Source organism: Colletotrichum graminicola (assembly GCF_000149035.1).
Source record: "Colletotrichum graminicola M1.001 genomic scaffold supercont1.5, whole genome shotgun sequence".
In the NCBI taxonomy this organism is placed as follows: domain Eukaryota; kingdom Fungi; phylum Ascomycota; class Sordariomycetes; order Glomerellales; family Glomerellaceae; genus Colletotrichum; species Colletotrichum graminicola.
The window spans coordinates 668,199-689,448 of NW_007361009.1; the positions used below are offsets into that span (position 1 = coordinate 668,199).

At 54.2% G+C, this 21,250-nt stretch overlaps 3 protein-coding genes across 3 annotated transcripts; 1 reads left to right on the plus strand and 2 right to left on the minus strand.

Annotated features, from left to right (window-relative positions):
- Positions 1-8,759: 8,759 nt before the first annotated feature.
- Positions 8,760-9,632, plus strand: GLRG_02553 (SRF-type transcription factor; the record flags this gene model as incomplete). Its single annotated transcript, XM_008092562.1, has 3 exons — positions 8,760-9,005; positions 9,146-9,280; positions 9,345-9,632. 3 exons carry the CDS (start codon positions 8,760-8,762, stop codon positions 9,630-9,632), a joined length of 669 nt encoding a protein of 222 aa, XP_008090753.1.
- Positions 9,633-9,972: 340 nt separating this feature from the next.
- On the minus strand, positions 9,973-10,287 carry GLRG_02554 (uncharacterized protein; the record flags this gene model as incomplete). The annotated part of the gene is made up of 1 exon (XM_008092563.1): positions 9,973-10,287. The coding sequence occupies one exon, from the start codon at positions 10,285-10,287 to the stop codon at positions 9,973-9,975; it is 315 nt and encodes a 104-aa protein (XP_008090754.1).
- Positions 10,288-14,970: 4,683 nt separating this feature from the next.
- On the minus strand, positions 14,971-15,665 carry GLRG_02555 (ctr copper transporter; the record flags this gene model as incomplete). Its single annotated transcript, XM_008092564.1, has 2 exons — positions 14,971-15,079; positions 15,133-15,665. 2 exons carry the CDS (start codon positions 15,663-15,665, stop codon positions 14,971-14,973), a joined length of 642 nt encoding a protein of 213 aa, XP_008090755.1.
- Between the last annotated feature and the right edge of the window lie 5,585 nt (positions 15,666-21,250).

The window sequence follows — 21,250 nt, forward strand, 5'->3', positions numbered from 1 at the left end:
ACAGCCAGAAGAAGGTTGGCCGGTGAGAGACGCGGCTCTGTAGAGCGGTAGGCAAATGCGATTCGTAAAGGCTCCTTGATATTCCAGGGACTCGTATGCTAACATGGGCCGAACTCAGGTTATGAAGACTCAGCAAAGCGGCTTATTCGGACATGCCCGGCAAGCGAGCCACTAACGAGCAAAAAAGAATAGGTGGATGGTGTTGCCAGCGTGTGTACCTCGGTCAAGATAATATTCCCTGTAAAACCAAGTCATCTGAAGCAGTACGGCTCTGGCTTGCGAGATACGGACGGCGTGAGCTTGCGGCCGAGCATGCTATGGTCAGGTATGTCCGCTTCCTTCTGTCCCCCAGTTCTATGCCGTGCCATGGTCTCATCGAGCGCTTGGCAGAGGAGAAGATGCTCCGAGCGGTGTTGAATACAGGATGGCCGACGACAAGCCGGAGCGTATGACCTTTGTACAGTAGTTGCACATTCGGGTTCTGGGAGTAATGGTTGGATTTGTGAAACCCGAGATATTGAGAGATAGAGCCCGTGCGATCAGATCGGCTTGAAACAAGACCGTGGTCCTCGGCGAACACGATTTGCATCATATCAGTGACGGTATATCAAGTCTTGACGTGATATCATCAATACTATAACAAGCGAGCAAGCAGTCAAGCTTCAGGTAAGGTTTGGTCCTAGTCTTTGACTGCATAATTTGCCCCATCCATTTCACGTATTACTGTCCGTCGAGTCTGCCGGATACCCAGGAGGCTGGCTCAGCAGTCGTCTCATGCACCGCATGCTGCAGAGCGAGAGTGCGAAAACGATATGGATCGCGAGGCCGGTTCGACATGCTTAAAAGCTGGGTGGGCTCATGACGCAAAGTCAATTAAGGGGTGTACGGATGCGTAGTCAACGGGGTTCTCGGCTTGCGATGGTTGATGCCAGCCTATGACTATGCGAAAAGGTAGACAATCTAGTGTATGCTATGCGTGCCCGACAGGTGCCGGTGACTTGGTAGGGACCGTTGAGGTCGGACCATGTCGAACGCGACGAAACTTGCAGTGTCGGTTGCAGTCCGAAGTATGCACGCACACACACTCCTCTGTACTCCGTATGGAGTAGGTATTCGTGCACACACACTGACTGTGCCGGGCAGAGCGGTTAGGAGGAGTGGGTGGGGCTAGAGGTAGGGAGAGGGGGTGGAGGGGAATCAGCAACGAGTGAATCAGTCGCAACACCGGATTCTGTGACCAACCCCTGGGAAGGCGCTCGAGGAACCAATGTCACGTGCGCGGGAAAAGGCCCGGTTTGGCCACCCAGTGACCGGACTTAGCGGTGGGAGTATCTATAGGGGGACTTTGCCCATTGATGCCGCCAGGGACGCTCACCTCTACCTATGGAGGTGGAAGGAAGGATACGTACGCATTGCTTCTCGGTATGCCCCGCGCCTGCTCACACGCCGTCCAGCTCCGCACCATCTGGCGTTACCAAGCTTGTGTCCTACCCAAGCAGTCAAGGTAGGTACTTGGCTTGCGTGAGGTTGTGCGGCGGCGAGATGCCGCAGGCTCATAAGCGCACTACAATAAATGGAACTGGCAATGAACAGGCCACCCGTGACTTGACACCAGACGCGCAGCTTCTGTTGCGTGCCCCGAAGTCCGAGTTAGTTTGATCGTGATTGGTGTTCCAGCCAGCGCGCGCTGGTGGCATACCCGCCCCAGATACCCTTGACCCTGGGAAATGGAGTCGTCGACATGTTGATGTGAGCGAGGCAGTCAATCAGGACCGGACCCTCGAGGCATCCGCATGTGCCCATTTCACCAACCGTGTCGGTGGCTTCGGCTTGCTGGCTCGCTCGCTCGTTGCTGACAGGCGATCGATGGGGAGAAGGAGTGTCCACTCAGTCTTGTTGCTGTTGTTGATTGCACGGCGAGCGATTCCCATCTTCAGGAGCCAAGGTGGTAAGGTGAATCAATCCTTTACTCCCACCCACATGCAGACAGACAGACAGACAGACAGACAGACAGACAGACAGACAGACACACACCTGCAGTCAGGCACGCACACAATACATTGAAAATCGATTCTCTCATTTACCGTTGCATTTTTCCTCGACTCGGGTATCCGCACGGGTAGCGGATCAAGTACCCTCCAACGCAGCTCGCACCGTGTGGTCCCATCATTTAGCTTCCTGATGAGGCATAGCGTCCACCTTTCGGTCCTCCTTTTTGTCGCCCAGCAGCACCAATTGTCCGCGGGTACGTACTATGTGCAACTGTATGTAGAGGTCTCCAGTAGTGACCAGCAAAATACGCCCCACCCTAACCTGGCCTAGCTGGGCCTAGGCCGACGACTCGTCTCCCCTCGCGTGGTCCAAACGCAATCAATGTCAAGGGTGAACATGCCCCAGCTTCTCCTACACACTAAATGATGAACGTCGACGAGGCCGCGGAAACGGATACGTACCAAGCAAGTTTTCCTCCTATGGATGCTCTGCTTGTCGTTCCTTCGCGCGAACGCGCAGCGTTGCCTGCCCGGACACGCTGTGTGGGTAAAGGGTACGTACTTCCCCTGCTGAAGCACGTCCGCCCCCCCCCCCCCCCCTTTGCCCGTATCGATTTCTTTCCTCATCCTGGATAGGGTTGGACCAATCTTGGCCCCCTTGCTCTACACTTCGTTCCACCCCGTTCCACGCACCTCGCCATACTACCTACCTAGTTTTAGTACGGAATAGTTTGTGCATTTCCACCTCGTTCATCGACTTTTGGTGCTCTAAACTAGAAATAAAAATAAATAAAAAAAAGACGGCTACATGGTGCGCCCGCCATCCGCCGATCTTCTGTCGTGGCCCCCCTAGCAAACGGTTCTTCCGACCCAGTCCATGTCTAGCATAGCACGCGCCCGCCGAGCCTGACATGCCCGGCGATGCCCCAGGTCTGCGGTCCTTGAAGGGCTGTCATCTAGGCTGTCAAGGACGCATCGAGCAACGGCCGGATCTCTCTTTCGGGAGCCCAAAAGTCAAATTCGGGCACGCCTTTCCTTCTCAGGCCTGACATACCACTTTGTTCTCCATCACCAGTCCCTTGATTCCCTTTTCGCGTCAGCCTCTTCAACCTCAGTTCAAGCCTCTCTCGTGACTTCAACCGTACCATCACCAACTTCACCAAAACGTTCCTTTCTCCAATCAAGACACAGCAAACCTGGTCGCGCAGGCACCGAAAAAGTCGCTCGGAATACGAGAACCCGTCCAAAAACTGCTAGGCAACCGATCTCGGCCCCTCCGGCCTCTAGCATTCGTACGAGTTCGCCTGCCGTCGTTGCTTTTCTTTCCACCACTCCATCGTCGACTATCTGCAGCTTGCCTCCTGACGCCTTTTCCCCACGACCCGACATGGGCTGAGTGCAGGCTTCGACACAGGTGGGCATGTACGTTTTCTTCGTACGGATGTGACTGCAGTCTGCATTCTGACCCATCCCTCTATCGGGCGATATCGCAAATCTGTCTTGTCACGTCTGTTTCGGCCGTCGTCGGATCCTCGAACGTGCTATCCGAGACACGCGCAGCGGACTCGCCGTGGGTGAACTTTGGCCTTGCATAAAGCACCGGTGCTCCAAGCACGAAGCATATATCCTGCATCCGCATGCGCATGGCAAGGAAATGATGCCCTTGCCACACGGATTTTTACCTGCCTGCCCTAACAACCCAACCCCGTCTGCCCATCAAACACGTCCTCATCCAAGATCCGCTCCTCAGCATCGAAGTCTCTCCCAGCATCACTCTGGCGCACTACTGTGGTCTCGAATTGCATCCATCGGACAATCCTTGAAGGAGAGAACGGAACTGCAGCATACAGCACCCTATCTCTCACGACATTCGGCTCCGGCCCCCCCCCCCCTGCAATCACACGCTTACTGCCTAGCTCTCCCTGACTGTCTCCACTCCGGGGCGACGTTCTCGACACGACCCATGAGCGCCTGAAGCACTGTGTGCTGTGCCGCAACGCGACCGCGTCGTTTCCCCATCCACCTTGCAGCAAACCACCAACCGAATCCTTGCCACAACTCCCCTGTCCGCGCCGTGTCGTGTCGTTTGATGTCGGCCAGCGGCGACGGCGTGGGGCATCCATTGAGCGAACGGACGAATGAAGGAACACCCACCAGCCCACAGGCTCTCAGAGGCACCTACCGGTACTAAGGTACACTTCCTGTATATTACCCCGTCGCAGCTGGGGTCTGGCCAGCGCTATCGATTCCAAGAGAATGGATGCCCGCCTCGAGGGGTACAGTACATACATCGTACATATCCGTACACAAGCACAATCTCAGCACGTTGCCAATTTCCGCCAATCACTGATTGGCCAGATTGTCCCTGGGCTGCTAATTCTGGTAGATGATGAAAGTCGTCTAATCAGGCGCGTCAAATGTCGCTTCGGTACCTGTCCAGCAATCGATTGCAGCATTAGGACAGAAAGCGACATTAACGGTCTTTGGCGCTTCTTTAGAACCCGGCGACTCACCGAGCCGCTGCTAGCAGGTCGCGTCTTGTCTTGACCGCTGCAAGAAGCTTTCCAGACTACGCTGCTTCAAGGCCCTACCGAGGACCAACTTTCAGCCGATCGTCGGTCTTGTCAGTGCCCATGTATGTATGTACTATGAGCTACTTGCCCTTTGCGGATGGCATGCCAGCGCTGATTGAGGCAGGCTTCTAGAGCGCCACTCAAAAAATGGGCGCAAATGAGCCTGGCCGAGCGACAGCTCTCCAAACCAGGAAATCAGCTTCGGGTGACATCTGGGAACACCCCTACACCTTGTGCAGCAAAGCTAAGCCAGCCAGCCCGCCCGTGTCACAGTGTCCCACACATGTCCTGCCTGTGCAGAATACCCAACTTCATAGTCCAAGAACTCCAATTGTTCTGCGAGTGCCAGCACCAAGGGCCGTTCGGAAGCCTTACGCGCAGCTCGGGTATCCAACCGGCCCACTGGGGACATCGTCATGTCTTTGACCAGCTGAAAGCAGTCAACCAAGCGGGCCATTCAATAACTGCAAAAGACCGAAGACAGACCAGGACAAGCCGAGGCTCTCGATTCCGCTAGTCGCGGTAGCTGACAGGGGTTCAATCTTGTACCCTACGATACCCACTAGGTGGTTGTCGCACTTGTGGGGGGGCCTAATCATCGAGCCAAATGGGCCCCCACCAAGACCTTGGGATCATTGATTATTTCGTTGGCGTGCTCGCTCAACAGTGCGCGCGCTTGGTGGTCTCTCGTGTCTCGACCTCGAGGTCTCAATGTCAAGGCTGGGATTCGGGGTTGAAAGATGATCTTTCAACGACACTCGAGTGCTTTGCCCACGCGGTTTGTCTCGGGAGCGGCCCATTTGCTCTCTCTCTCTCTCTCTCTCTCTCTCTCTCTCTCGCGCGCGCGCGCGGATCCTTACATTGCAGTCGTCAACCGTGATGTTCTGACCATTGTTGCTGGCCAGACAGGAAGCGCTCTCGGTGCACACGCACACGCACACACACACACTACGATAGTGGCTTGTTATGTATTTACTGCTTGGGATCGGGAGGAGTCAAAATTGAGGGCAGATAGAGGGGGGATTAGTTTTTTTTTTTTTTTTTAAAAAAAAACCATGCGCGGCCGGGGTTCAGTACATTCGTGGGGTGTTGGCTGACAGGAGCTGTCTTCTGTCCCAGCTTGACGAAGGTACAAAGCGCATGGCCGCTCAACCCAGGAGAGGATAGACTTACATGTAAATGCTTACATGTAAACTAGTCCTGAATGCGACGGTGCGAAAATGATTTAGGTTCTTCTGACAGCGCGCCGACGTCTGCGCTCTGTCTTGCGTTAGCTTGATACTCCTAGGGAACCGTCTTCCACGGTGTCGGCACATAATACCTGAGCGACCAGGAACGGATCCCAAACCGGACAAGTCAGGTACAGGTTCTGCAGAAATGCCGACCACGGCGCAAAAACCAGAAGCATCACCAAAAGACACAACAACGGAGTCGCTTCGACAAAGCTGATAACCAAGTGTTCCGTCATCTGCTGGTCTCTCTCGGTCTGTGTTACGCTCAGACCATAGCTTACACACCACCTAGACAGTGGATATGGAAGGGTATTGGCAGTCAAGTCACGAGTGCAGGACCAGTATTCGTACCCATGGCGGTGGGATTCCCCCTCAAGGAGACCAGGCTGTCGCTGGTCTGGTGCGGTCGGCCGCTACCTGACCGAAAGGCCCACAGGTAGAGCGGGACGCAACCTAACAGTGCCAATGGGAAGCAGGGCCATCCCTTGGCGTGGCTCCTGCGCCGGCACCGTCTGTCCCTGAGACTTTGGACTTGAGAGTCGCGAAGCCGGCGGGATCGGGTAGGTTTGCGACAGGAAGGCTGGGGAAGGAGTCGAGAGACCCGGTTGTACGAAACTACCTAACGTGCACCTCGTGAGCAGCAAGAGCAATTGCAAACCAGGGAGGCGCGCGTGGTTGCGCTTGCATTGCTAGAAGAAAACCTTTGCAGCCAGGCTGCAGGTGGATGCAGGCTAGTATCTCGCTCATCTCTTGTTCCTAGGTTATCTACGGGGCCCTCGAGAGGAAGGAGGAACAGGACGATGCAGCTCGTTATTGTGTTTATCACCCTACCCCCTCCCTCAGATGGTGCTTGATCGCGCTGATATGTCCAAGGCAATTGAAAATGAAAAATTAAAAAGGGGGAAGAGAAGATAAGCCGTGCCGCCATGTCAATGGCTGTAGAATGGCCTCCTTCCGTGGCGGCGGAGACGACGACAAGTCAGTGTGTGTGTTGAGAGAAGGAAGGTCACCTCCAGAGGCCCCACTCTCCTCTTTCGACACGATGCATGGCGCCTCGGCCAATCATGTCGACGCATGGTCAGGGCTGGTTGTGGCTCTTTCTTGCCTTTTGCCTGCCTGTCTTTCGTCCCTTCGGGTCGCTCTTTCCTTCGCGTTCTGGCTCTCGCTCCCTGTGCCTGCGCCTGGAGTGTTGTCGATTGTCCCTTGACACACCTTAGATTTCGCCCCCCCTGATCTGCTTCTCCATCGCCCGTTGACTTTTCGGTTCTCGCCCAAACGTTCGCAAACGCGCACTCCATCCCCCTCCTTCCATCTCATCTTTTTTTTCTCCTTTTGCTTCTCAGCGTCTATTCTACATGATGTTTCTCTGCATAGCCGAGAACTCGCAATGCGTGCACGGAGCACGGAGCGGGTCGATGAGCGAGAGGAATCTGCGAAACAAAGGTGTTGAACGGAGGATACTCTTCTACACTTGGCCCGTCCATCCAACCATCCACCCACCCACCACGACACAAACATCCTACACTACCTAGGTAGGTAAAAGTACGGATACGGAGTACATAAGGCAATACATGCACCGCGACGTACCCGAGGTACGTACACGCACCACCATCTCTCTCCTTGCCATCCCAGGTCCCAAAAGGTGTCGAGGTATCGTTGTGCCGCGCACTGTACGCTACAACGCGGCTAGCAGTTGACACCCCTGTCGCTTTCTCAAGGCCCCCCCGTCGCGACCGTGAGGTATGCGTAGAGAGAGGCCTAGAGCCCAAGCCCGCCACCCACCCACCCCGCCTTTCGTTTTTCCTTAAACTGTCTGGTTGTGGCCGCAGCCCGTGCTACAACCTCACTATCCTCTTTTCATTCACTCCGCAGTTCCCTCTTGCCTTATTCTCAATCGAGCTCTTTCCCCAACTGACACTTGTTGCTTGTTTTCGAGCAGGGGAAACCGCTTGACGACGACCAACAACGTTCACCCATACCAACCTGCTACTTGGCTCTCTCGAATAGCCTGAGGTTTAATTCTGGAGCAGCCAGAATATCCTTCCTTGGCCCCGTGTCTTCGATTACATCTCCGGACGAGAGAGAGAAAGGGAACCTCCGTCGGAGCTCGGCTTTGCCTTACCACACCTCTATCTCTGCTCTCTCTTCTCCTTCTCTTCCGGTCAAAAAACCCCACACCCCTTCCCCCCCAAGTCACCCAAATCGCGTTTTTCCTTTTTCTGTGCGACTAGCCACCCACCCACCCACCGCGACCATAATATACGCTCCTCTGCAGCAATACGCCAACCGCTCGGCTCTTAATTCGCACTGCAGCCAGTTTTCTGTCCTGTTTCGCCAGGCCGAGCCATCCCGCTTTCGCTGTGAACAACCACCACCACCACCCACGCGTTCAACCCACTACTTCCAAGACCAATTCCTTCGACAGCACGTCGGCGCCTGTCAAAAGATAGTCGCTTTCGACCGTCGACTGTTTAGGACAAATCTCGTCCCTCCACTGACCCCTCGACAAGTGCGAAGTGCATTGCATCTCAGGCACGGAAGCTCCAAAAGTCAAACAAAGCAAATAAAAAATTAAACCTGCAAATTCCTCGCTTCCGTTGGTCGGCAGAGGGGGGGAAAAAAGGTCGCTTCGACATTCACACACCACCACCAATCGCCCGAGTACCTCCACTACCTTACACCTTACCTTTTACTACCCTAACCTACCCGTCTTTCAACCTTCCCTACCTTTTCCACCTCCACCTCCCGCAAAAGGCACCGCATCGCATCCGCTCCGCACCAGACTCGATACAGGCTACGTCCCGTTTCGACCTGCTTTTTCTGCGACAGGAGCCCAAGCTGCACACAGCAGCACCTCTTCCTCCCTGATCAAGTATAGATCAATCGGCACCACGCTCAAAAGAGCATCTCCACCGCTTTTACCTTTTTCTGCCTCGCTTGTGACACCGTCCAACAAGTCCACAATGGCCGACATCACCGACCAACACGACCAGACTTCGCCCACCGACCTCGACGAGTCCCAGGTCGGCAACGGCAACGTCCCCGAGAACAGAGGTGTCAAGCGCCAGCGTCCCAGCACTGCCGACGACGACGACGACGATGACGAGAAGGGCGGCCGCGAGCGTCGCAAGATCGAGATCAAGTTCATCAACGACAAGTCACGTCGTCACATCACCTTCTCGAAGCGTAAGGCTGGAATCATGAAGAAGGTGAGCATACACCACGCCCAATCGTTCCTGCACTCTCGCTGCTGTTATGATCGCTTATCCTCGCGTGCGCGCGCGCGCGCGCGAGCGATCACATACATGGCGCTTTCTGCTCATCAGTTGCTGACCCCGATTTGCTATAGGCCTACGAGCTTTCCGTCCTCACTGGCACCCAGGTCCTGCTCCTCGTCGTTTCCGAGACGGGTCTTGTCTACACATTTACGACGCCCAAGCTGCAACCGCTTGTGACCAAGGCTGAGGGCAAGAACTTGATTCAAGTACGTCCACGTTGCTCTCAGCGCGACTACTCGTTAAGAGACACCACGCTAACCTTTGATGCAGGCCTGCCTGAACGCCCCCGAGCCCTCTCAGGGTGGTGAGAACGGCGTCGACGACTCGAACCAGGTCGACTCCCCCGAGGAGCCTCCCCAACAACACCTACCTCCTCAGGCCGGCCGCCAGGGCATGCCGCAAAACCCCCACATGCCTCCCAACTACATGCCCAACGTCGGCATGGATCCTTCGCAGGCGCTCGCATACCAGAGCTACGTGCAGCAACAACAACGGGGCGGCGGCTACGCCATGCCGCCGCAGTCTGGTCTCCCCCAGCACACCTCGCATCAGTCATGATAACCAGGTTATCTCTTGACTTGTGCATTTCTCGCTGATACCAGACACATTCTGCATCTCCCAAACCTTGGCCGTTGGTCCTCGTGTTTCTTCGTCCTACGTCGAGGTTCTGGCTGTTTGGCGTTATAAATCGATGTGGCCACTTTACTGCACCTCGTCCCACTACGTTTTTTTCTTTAATTCCCTTGATTCCGAATTCTACTTGCTGCCAATTCGGATGCCGCAGACTTCGTGCAACTCGACCACGCTGCCTTGGTTTCTGAGGACGCAAGGCTCTGTATGCCTTGCTTATCGCGGAGCAAGTTCCAATGATGCGCAATGAGGGTCATACTGGGGTGCGTTACGAGGGACGGAGTAATATTGGTGTATGCATCTGAAAAGACAGGGCCGGGGTGACATGTCGAAAGAGACAACCTCGTTGAACCCGGCCTTTTGCTGTGGAGTTGGTTGAAGAGCTGACTCCATGCGAGGCTTGTGTGGATTCGAGCTTGTGTGGCACCGTGGGCCAACCCCCTTTCCCTTTCTTTTTCATTTTCTCTCTTTCTCTCTCTCCCTTGGGCGGCGGAGGTTGCGATGTTCGAGAAGTCTGCCCTGAGGAAAGGGCTGGAGGGGGAAGGGGGATTCCGGCATGGGAAAGGTGGTTTTCATTCAGCATGAGAGCATGATATCTCACGGCTGGGCAGGCACGGCTTCTTCTTTTTTTTTTCTCCCTCGCCCCTCCCGGAATGGACTTTGACGATTTGTCTCAATTCGGGGATCAATGAGGACCAGACACGCGCGAATTTTACTCCCCCTAACTCGTAGGGACTTGGCTCGACACCCCCCTTCTCGGCCCTGGACAAATCAACAAAAAAAAACCTACAAAAGTCCCATGTTTACACGCTCATGTTGAACGCCAAATGCGCCCACCCTCAGCAGTCCGAACCCAGCTCGGTTTGGCAGCAAGGGGCTATCAGGAGAAACGTCGGGGAAGCGGCTGTATGGGGAAGAGGAAGGAGATGCAAGAGAGCCAACTTTGTATGATAGTATATCCCCGCGCGCGCGCCTACATTTTTTATCGGTTTCTCAACGTCTTTTTCTACTTCTACCGCCACCATCACCGCTGCTGCTACTATACTACCTCTACTACTACTACATCGTACTACAACTAGACCAGTCAGGGCCTGACAAATGCTAATCTTTCGACGCTTCCTACACTGTAAGCTTGGACCCTCCAGCGATACCTGTGAGCCCCCCATCCTCGTCGGGGGGTTTTATATCTTAAAAAAAATATTTTATATCTCCTTTTTCAGATTTTGCACTGATGCCTCACGAGTTCGGAGGATCCGGCTTTAGACACATGTCCCCCCTTTCGCCTGCCCGTAGGCGCATCTTCCGTCTCCCCCATGTCCGTTTGCGGACAGAATCGCGTCAGTCTCTGCCCCGTGCTGCCCTCCTGCCCGCGCGCTCTCTCTCCGGCGTCCGCCACCCGGCCGTGGACACGCATTCCGCAGCGGTGACATGACAAGTGGCTGAACTTTAAAGGAGAATTCGAGACACTTCGTCAGTAGTCCGCCGCCGCCGTCGACCCCCCCTCCTTTCCGCCTCCCGTCCGCCAGCCCTCGCTTATCCCCTTCCTCCCCTGTTCCCTTTCCTTCCACCCTCCCCTTTTATCAAGGTTGTCTCTTTGTCAGAGTTCGTGATGGCTAATCCCACATGTGTATGTGGCTGCGCAAAGGCGCGTTTCTTTTGACCTAATCTGGCGGCCGCATATCAAGACCAACCTGCTTTTCTCACCCTTTGGACTATTCTTTTCTTTTCTTTTCTCCCGTCTTTTGTTTCTGTTCTTCTTCCTTGGGTTATCCCAATTGGATTCGAGCTTCGGTCGGGCGGTGGGCGGTGTCGTCCTCGCCCGTCATTCCATTGAGCTAAGCTGCGGCCCCACGTGAATTTGCGGCATCCGAGTGTGTGATGCGTGGAGGGGGAAAGGATGGGTTCGATAGCGGCTGTTCTGGCCCGACATTGAGATCTTCGCTTTCCCCCCCCCCCCTTCTCCCCGTGTCGCAGACTCCCGAGATACCGGAGATCGGATTGCAAGGATATGATGGATGGATGGGTGAACGACTTGAATGCTGTTTTTGGCCGTCTGCTGGGTTGTGATTCGGCGAGTATGTGGCCTGCCTTTGCTCAGTCTAACCGCTGGAGGTGGACAGGTGGACGGTAGCCCTTTCGGGAGTCCTGCCCCGCCAGCCGGCGTGCCTGTTCATTGCCAGTCAGTGTGCTCCGTACCCTGCCTGCCTCGCTAGATGTAGTGCGCTCGTCCGCAGGGCGGGGTTTGGCGGGGAAAGGTGGTAGTGGCCAGCCCATCAAGTAGTAAAGCAGAAACACATTGAACAGTTCGTCGTGGGCGGTCTTGCATCTGCGGAAAGTCAGATCATGGTTAAACGACAGCATTCGTCTTGGGAGCCAGAGACCGTGAGGAATGATGCTCTGCATCATAGTCACATGCATGATTTCGCTTTCGTCCCGTGTACCTGGCGGATTGGTAATCAGTCGCGGGGTCTCGGTCGTTTCTTAGCTGTTTCCATTTCCGAAGACCTGACGCTGCTGGTGGCGATGGTGGAGGTTTTTTTCAGGAGGGGGTGAGGTACTTTCTGGATTCGGACATGATGCAGGGACAGCTCGTTGCCTGTTTGGGCCTGGCGGACATTGATGGGATTCGCGCCGTTGAAAGCCGCGATGAGAAGCCATGGTCGGGTCAACAGCATTGAGAAGATGGATTCGATACAAGTGTTTGTTTAGGCTTCATTAAATGGACGTCTCGCTTGGATACCCGGAGCGAATGCCTGCGTCGTTCCTCTAGATGAGCATCGTTCATCAGCCGTCACAATGGTCTCTTCCATTCTCAATGTGTGGATTCTTATGCCCAATGGCCCAGCCACCAAGAGCGAGCAGGACTGGGAGTGTCTTTGTAAATTCCGGAGCCCGTAGAAGTTTAAGTGTCGTGTGCTCCGTCTTCAGATGTAGTTATGGAAAGCAATACGCAAGACGTTGTCTTTGTGCTCGTTGTCTCTGGCATCGGACATTGCGCCGGGTCCCCTGTCTCTTCGGGCATTTGGCAACTTTACCTCGTCGCAATTCCGGTTCCCAATCAGACGGATGTTGACCAGGGTCCACCAGAGACTGAGGCCCGGAGACGGTGACTTTGTAACACACAGTGCCCGGAGTTGGGTATATGATGATGATGATGATAATATTTAACCGCCCGTCAGGTCCAAACTTGTAGCACAAGGCGCCCTAAACAGTCTATCTTCTATATCCCACTAGTCTAAACAGCTGACCAAAGAGTATCTACTAGAGGGTGGATAATAGAGAGGGAGAAGAAGGGTGTTCTAGTTCGTGTGGGTACGCAGGTGGCCTAGGCGAGAGCGCCTTAGACTAGTAATATAGGTGTATAGAAGAGAAGTCTAGCCTTTAGGCTGATTACTCTAGTCTTTAGAGGCCTTTCTCCTCTCTATTTCTTGTTCTTGCTCAAGCAGCTAGCTTACTAGCTATCGATTCGCTGGTCGGGCTGGTCGGGAGGCTGGCTTAGCTGAGTCTGATTGATTGATTTGGCCGGTTGGAGGGATTGAGCAGGCCGGAGAGAGGAAGTTGGAGTTGTTAAAGAGGGCTAGATTAAATCGCAATCTAGAAAGAAGAGCAAGGAGTCGCTCTTAAGCTTCCTAGAGCAATAGATAGAACCTCCAGGAGAGTCTCTATTGCTCTGAGGCGAATTGAGGTAAATGGCGATTTCATTGTTTTGATTCGTAGGCGGGGTGGTGTTAAGGGCTTGTTACCCCAATTAGGCCCTTTTCCCCTAAAAAGGGGCAAAATTGGGGCCTACGTTAATGTTGCACTAACAATGCAAATCAGAGGTGGTAGGTGTCTGTGGGAGGTTGCCCGGAGTTGGGTATACTCTTTGCCAGTTGACGAGTGTCGGGGTCGGAAAGACAGTAAAGATACAATGTAAGATGAAGGGCTGATACAGCCACCATAGCTTCGCCGCCTGTTGTCGCTACTTCATCAAACCTCGGCCTGGCTGGGACGAAGCGGCAGAGGATCGTCGATCCCTGGCACTGATGTGGGTTATCTCGACAGTTGCGCAACGACAAAGAGGCTTGCTTGCCAGCTGTTCATGGCTGCAACGCAAAAGCAGACGGCGCAAAGGGAGACGCTCTAGCTGTAGCACCGGCATCCTTCCGTCTTCTCACATGGAACTTGCCGCCTGGCTTCGTTTTCTGGTAAACGGATAAACGAAACAAACTAAACGGGTAAGAGCATCGGAGCCACGAAGCCTGAACAACCCACGGAAAGAGCAGCTCAGATGAAACGAACCGAGGCAAACTTCCTAGAATACGGCCCTCGGGAAGGACTAACGGTGCGATGAGTATCTCCGTGTATGGACGACCTTTTCTTTTCATTTCTTTTCATCGAGGAAGGCGACTTAGAGTTGTCGGGGTCTCGTAGGGAGGATGCCTGTTCATGGACGGTTGCTACGTGTCCGTACTCGCAAGACAGCAAGACATTAGGTAAGCACGTGTGCCCAAGGAAGGGGTAAGGTTCTTGTCCAAACCGTTCATATCGTTACCCCACCATTATTGGTGGTGTGTCTTGCAGTGTGGGTTGAGCTGTGGCCATTATGTTGAGCGGCCCCCCGACAAGCCAAATGTTTGATAGGCAGCCCAGACACGATACGGTTCAGCAATGACCCATGTGGTGATGCATGAGGAACCTGGATGTGAATAGTATGGGGAGACACCAATGAATGCTTGGCCTTGGCACGTCTTACAACCCTGAGAGGGGGGAACCGAAGGAGCGGGTTGAGGGGTTTTGAGAAGGTTTCTGCACGGACCAGGTGGCGGTACCGGAAGAACCCATGTACTTATACTAATATCACTACCACAGAAGTCAAGGGCACTAGGCACAGCACGAGGAACTCATGATTGGGGGGCATCAGACCTCACGACGGCTTTTTTTATCATCACAGCTTTTGGCTCGGCGGCTGTCCGCTGGGGTAGGGAGTGTGCAGGATCGCGAGAATAATACACAATCCAATAGAAATATGGTAGAATCCTTCTTAACTGAGGTCCCCCTCCCCCGGGGGAAAAAAGGCCTACAGAGAATAAAAAGTAAATAGTAGGTATATCAAAGGCTTGAACTGACTTCCTCGCTTTTGCATTCTCGTGATCGCGTTTCTTCATTCCCGTCTCCTCGGCTACCACAAAACTACCGATATACCCGCAGGGTTTCGTATTAACGCAGTAGGAGCAAGTTAACCGAGTCTTCGACGTTCTCTCCCTAGCCAAACGTCTGATAGCCTCTAGTGCTCACCCAAAGTAGCAAAGCGACCGAGAGCGAGACTGCCCAGGAAGACGCCGGCCAAAACCGAGAGCAGGTAACCAACGTTCATGGTCATGACAGCCAACATGCTAAGGCCATTGTCAGTTTGATGATGCACGGGGAGAACAACGGGGCCACGTACAGTAAATATCCGACCCCAGCAATAGCGGTGTCAATTAGGGCACGGATGGGATCGACCGAAAACCTCCACGGCCTCCATATCCCGTGCTGCTTCTGGACGACAGTGACGTTCTCCTCGACGCCGTTCTCCGAGAGCACCATCTGTTTCGCCATGCTCTCCGACGAAATTTGACCGGCCATACCCATCTTTCCGTTGACGCTGATGTAGCGACGCTTGAAGTCCTTGTCAAGCCATCGCTTCTCCTGGATGGACTTGAGCGCCACCATGCCGCGCATGCAGACGGCGAGAAAGATGAGGAAGATGCAGGTTGCGGCGTAGGTGCCGACGCTGTTCGGGGTCCACGCCTCGGTGTACAGAGGAGTCTTGATGCTGTTCTGGAAGATGCTCATCATCATCATGCTCATGCTGCCGCCGCTGCTGCTGCTGCTGCTGTTCATCGAGCCGGATCCCATGTCCATTCCCGGCATAGCGTCGGCGGCGGTCGCTGCGCCGTGGGCCTCGTCCCCATGCCTGGCCATTAGAAAGCTGTCCATCGCGGCGGTGTCGTGGGTGAAGCGGTCGACGCTGGCGGCTCGGCAGTAAGGGAAGAGGATGGAATGTATTCGTAGATCAAGGGAGTACCGGTCCGAGAATCAACGGACAAACCAGGCTCCAGTCCCGGTCGTCAAGATCGTTATCACTTCGGATTGAGGGTAAGGAGGAGGGGGCGTGAGAGAGAGAGAGAGTTCTTCAGATGGAAAAAAACGCCAAGATGTAGAGGACAAGGCGACGAGGTCAGTGTTATAGATTGGGAGTGAGAGGGGTTGCGTGAGATCTTCAGACGCTTCGAGCAAGGAGGGCGTTACGGATTGGGTTGCGAAGATAACAGGGCGGCGAAACGAGAGCAAGTTTTCCGCATTAATAGCAAGTGACTTGGCTTCTACCAAGATGCCTCAGCCGGGCAGTGACTTTTTGTTGTCCGTGCTGACGTTGTTAGCAGGCGAGTGCCGTGGACCATGCATCAAGCTGATAAGGACATACGGTTGTGCTGCTACTGTGGCAAGGGCGCTCCCTCAGAAACGTGCGCACTGGTGGAGTAGGTATGCGACAACGCCAAGGGTGGATGGTAAATGGGTCTTTCCTATCTCTCACCGCTTCTCATTGGTCCTCTATCATTCTTAGCTTCGACGGCGCAGGAAAGGCAGGAAGGGCAGGAAGTGCAGGAAGTACCGTCACCTCTTCCACTAACAATTTCCTGCTCGAGTGACTTAATTTTAAAACAAACTGCTCACCTTGTTACAGTCCGACATCAGCCGCTTTCCTATTCTGTACCATTTTCCCGCGTTTTCGACATTGTCGGCCTTTGAACGAATAAACAGACGAGATAAATTATATTCGTTGGACTGAACGTTGTCGCCTCATACTCAAGGCTTACCCGCCACCCTATCCAATGGCACGATGTTACTAATAATACCAGTTTTCAGCCGCCCTACATCCAGAGCATCTCAAATAGATGCTCCAAGAGGCGACGATACAGACATGGACTTGCACTGGAAAGGGTCGGCAGATGGCCGGATCGACCCCGTGTCTGACATCCAATCCCGAACCCCTGCCAACCACGAGCATGGGACTGTGGCCATTGTTGGAATTCTGTCGCCGGATCCTGCAATGCTTGGTTGGCTTGGCACACCTGGAACTGATGCGAAAGTCGACCTTACTGCTATCGTTCGAAACGCCTACCGCAGCTACCTTGCCAGCAAAAGAAATAAGCACATCTTGAGGTCTCATGCACCGCTAATAAGCCCAAAGTCTATCCGCCCTTTCAAATGCTCGTCCGATGTCACCTTGGCCCAGCCTACCTATTCTCTTCTGTCCTGCCGCCTCATAAAGGGATCGACCCCGCAACCCTCTATATCCCAAGACAGCCAATCGCAATCATGTTTCCCCATCTCTCCCTCACAAGGTACATAGATAATGGCTGGGCCGCCAAGCACGCCTTGTTGACTGACAACTTTCTTCCTCATGCCCCATTCCTTGCACAACGCGCGGTTTCCGATCTCCGAGGGACTAGTCCAATGGTCTCGGGATCTGTTCGGCTGAAATCCCACAATCTTATTGTACCTCATGGTGACGTTTTATTGCAAGCACCATCGCATCTTGCTCGGGCAGTCGGATCTATCCCGTGCGACTACCTACTAAGCATCAAGGAAAGCATTGCACGCCTACGACTACTAGGGAAATCAAACAGGGGCCATGTTTGCACGGACCACTGAGAATAGAAAGTGTACTTATGCTAACACTGACTTTCTCCAACCATGCAATGACTTAGAGTTACCAGTTTGCTTCTTAGGTGTCCCTGTCCCTAACTTGCTTTCCTGACTATCTCTATGGGCAGCCGGGCTTATGAACCGCCCAAGCGGTTGAAGTTTCGCCAGAGTCATAATATAGAAACTACATGTAGAGTAAGCACTGTCGAAGGTACGATAGGTGTCAAGCCACCTCCGTGTCGGCATTCCGCAGCAAAGTCGTCTCACGGTTGCTCAGTCAAGAACGTTGCGTCGTCAATGCTGGCACGTGTACGACAGACGACGAGTCAGAACCCTTGCAACCTTTCTAATCGGCACCTAAACGCCATCCTTTTAGTAGGTATTCGGACTTTGAACCTTCGTATGGTGGAGAGGGTGTGATGAAGCTTAAGTCGCCAAACCGGGTGCACCCACGACTCATTAGCTCAAGCACTGTTACACTGGAATAACCTGCAACAACAGCATCCTAGAAAACGTACCGATCTTTGCTGCGAGAAGAAGACAGCATTAGAAAAAAGAAAAAGGGAGAAGGAAAAAAAGGTAAGACAGCCCCACTCGGAATACCAGAAAAGACGCTTAGACAGTGATTTGCTGTTTCGCCTTACCAAACGAGTCGATGACCAACTCAGTTTATCAACGCCTTTCTGGACTAACAACTACCTCGACAGGATGCGGCGCGACGGGTGATGATACGGTGTCCGTCGTGTCCGGTCTCCACATCAAGTAATGCACAAAGATGCGGACTCTGGTCAAAACGAACGACAGCTTTCTGCTGGGTAACCATAGAGAGACGAAGCATCCAAGTTATCCCCTGAGCAGGATGCTTGGTAAAACCTCGCTCACGCTATAACTGGCACACAGGAAGAGCGGGGTTCTCCCCTGGACCGTGATGGAATCGGAATGCATCTTTCACACAATCGGCATCGTCACCACGCACGACTGCGGAACCCCATGTTGCAGGGGTGCCCGGCGATCACCGATCCGAACGAATGCAACCGCTGGCGATTTAGTGCCTTCTGGACAGCCCTTCCCGGTTATCCTTGGGTATTCACCAGCCCGACTGCGGTAAAAAGCGTTTGATGTCTTTTGGGTCGGAAAAACCATCGTCTCACAGTGTTCTGCAGCCTTCCGCAAGATGCATGACTGCCGCTCTATCCATATTCGCCACCCCCGTCCACGTCACGTCGGCACCGGATGGTTCCCACTCGGTCACAAATCACTTTGGTCGCGGATATTTGTCTCCATCAGACATGGAGACCGATCTGCACCAGCCCGCAGCATATCCACGGTTGAGGCCACAGATTTAGTCAAAGGTGGGACCCTATCTGCACCCAACCCAAATCGCGGAGCCGGGATTAAGGAGTGGACAACGCAAGTTGCCGAGCCTATTTTAACGACTTGCAACGGATGCCCTTGCTCCGCAGAGTGGCTGCTCATCGTTAGCCCGATAAATGCTGTGTTGAACTACTAAGTTGACGTTCAATGGGAGCCGTCGCAGCCTCGGCGACAGCCGATCTACTGCGGGGGTCACTCCGTGATCTCGACTAATACAAGCCTCGAACTGCTCGAACCAAGAGGGGTTTGCCGACTCATCAAAGCCGTCGCGGAGTTCGCATGGCACTTGGCTCGAACCTTATGGACTTTCTTCCTCGGCTGCATGTGCAAAGCATGGCGGTTCCATGCTCTTTAATATACTGTCGTGAATAGCCACGCGAAGAAGGCTGGTGGTTGATTTTCATACGTTCCAAAGCTCCCGATTTCGCCCATGTCACAGCATGCCCGACGTATGATTGGCGTGCATCAACAGCTTGGGCCAACTTGACAGCCAACGGGGAGCGGAGGGTCAATGTGCTGGGTGTCACGTAACACAGATGGCAGTGCTGCAGTGAGTGCCATTTCTTTCCACGAATCGGCCAAAGTCCATCAGCAGGGGTATCTTCGCCGAAAGGAGGCTATCCGTATACACGCCCATGAGCGGAGTAATTGTACCACGTCGGAGACGTCGGCTAGGCAGAAGAGGGGGCCGTTAAAAGTGCAACGGCTTCTGGCCTCCTGATAAAATGGCACATAGTGATTGGTACAGGCACCCTCGACGCGATACCTGCCTCCACGACGAATACTTCACCGGACGTGATGCAGGCGGTGAGATTAAGTCAGTGCAGCGTGGATAGTATCAGGACATGGAGCTGCTGCCAGCTTTGGGAGGATTCAAAACCGCTGGTACCCGGTCCCAAGGGCGGATTTCGGCTCAGCGGAACCGGCCGTTCGGCATAACACCAAGATGAAAAGCTGCAAATACAAGCTCTGTCGAAGAACTTTGCAGTGGCAGAACTCTCGCATATAATTTGGCAAGTTGAAGACGACAGACACACACCGGAGAAAAACAGGCTGAAGCCGTCACAAGATTTGGAAAGGAGCCGGCCAATCCCATCAACCTGTACGCCGACTCTTTTTTGAAGGAGCTTGTCTTGGATGATATCATGGGTCGATCGAACGCAGAAGACACAAACGTGGCGAGGACACCCAGGTCGACAGGACGGTGGGCGTTTGATTGTTATGGGGATCCCCAATCCTGCATCCGGAAGTTCAGCCTCTTCCACCTTGAGGGGAAACTGCTAGACTCGAACCAGGATGAGCGATGGTTTATTTACCGAGTGGCCAGACAGACAGCATTTGCGTGGCGCGGCAGGCTTTTTCGTCTCCGAGGGGCTTGTCAACGCCCTGGTCTCGCGACCAGTCTGCTGGACCTTTTCGCCTTGGCCGCGGTTAACAAGGCGTCTCTCCTCCCACGTTGAGCCAGAGTCCGAAAGAGAAGGCGCACGAAGGGTGTCCGCCCAAACGTCCGCCACGCCCAAGTGGCCTCTGTGTGGGAAGGGGGGGGGGGGGGGGGGGGAGGTTCGGAAGACGAGCATTGGACCCTCTCGCGATGCACAAACGAGAACCTCTAGAAAGCGGGAGCAAACAAGCCGCCCAGATCAACTTTGCCAAGACCAGACACCGATGTGTGACATTGTGCGCCGGGCCTGTCAGAATATACTCGCTTTTCTGAGCCATCCCTCCGGCGATGGCGTCAAGCACGATCACGACGTCAATGTGGGTTGTCACGGAGAATGGCCTTGTCGCCCCTCACCCAACACTTTCGTCGCGCGGGGGGGGGGGGAGACTTTCCAATGCGCCGAGGAAGCCATTCCCCATACGGCAGAGTTGATACAGGGCCTCATCAGAGCTGCCCATTAATTCCAGAGCCCCCCTCCCGGGCGTGTTACCTGACTGCGGCTGGACGACCGGTTCGTCAAGCCCGCGTGCTCGCATGGAGGTGGCATAGCTCGCCCACTAGTGATGCTGCTGAACACGAGGGGAGATGGTGGAAAGGGGGGGCTAGAAAGTTCCGGCCGACTTCTTGCCAGCTTACTCGCTTCACCTCTGCAGCCGGCTTGCTTTCACCTGCCCACTCCCCTCCCCGCCCAGCGGGGCTTTGTTCCCTGGATCGGGAATTTTGGGCATGTTCAATGACAGGACTAAATCCGACGCCTGGCTCTGAACGGGACCCAGGTACCGTGTTCGATATTGCGTCTTTACCTGCACAACGAGCGAGGCCGACTCGTCCCGAGGTCCCCAACGTAGCATATATGCAAGGGAGCAAAATAGTCTTTTGGCACGTTTCTGTCTCCCATTCTCCCATTCTCTCATATACCTGCGTTGTGAACGTCGCAAGCACTATTCCAAGTTGGACCGAAACCCTCGCCAGGACGCTGAGGTCAGCTCGGACTCTCGGCGACGAACTAGACTGCCTCTGCCCCACCGCTCGGGGAATATTGTCACGATAAGCTTTG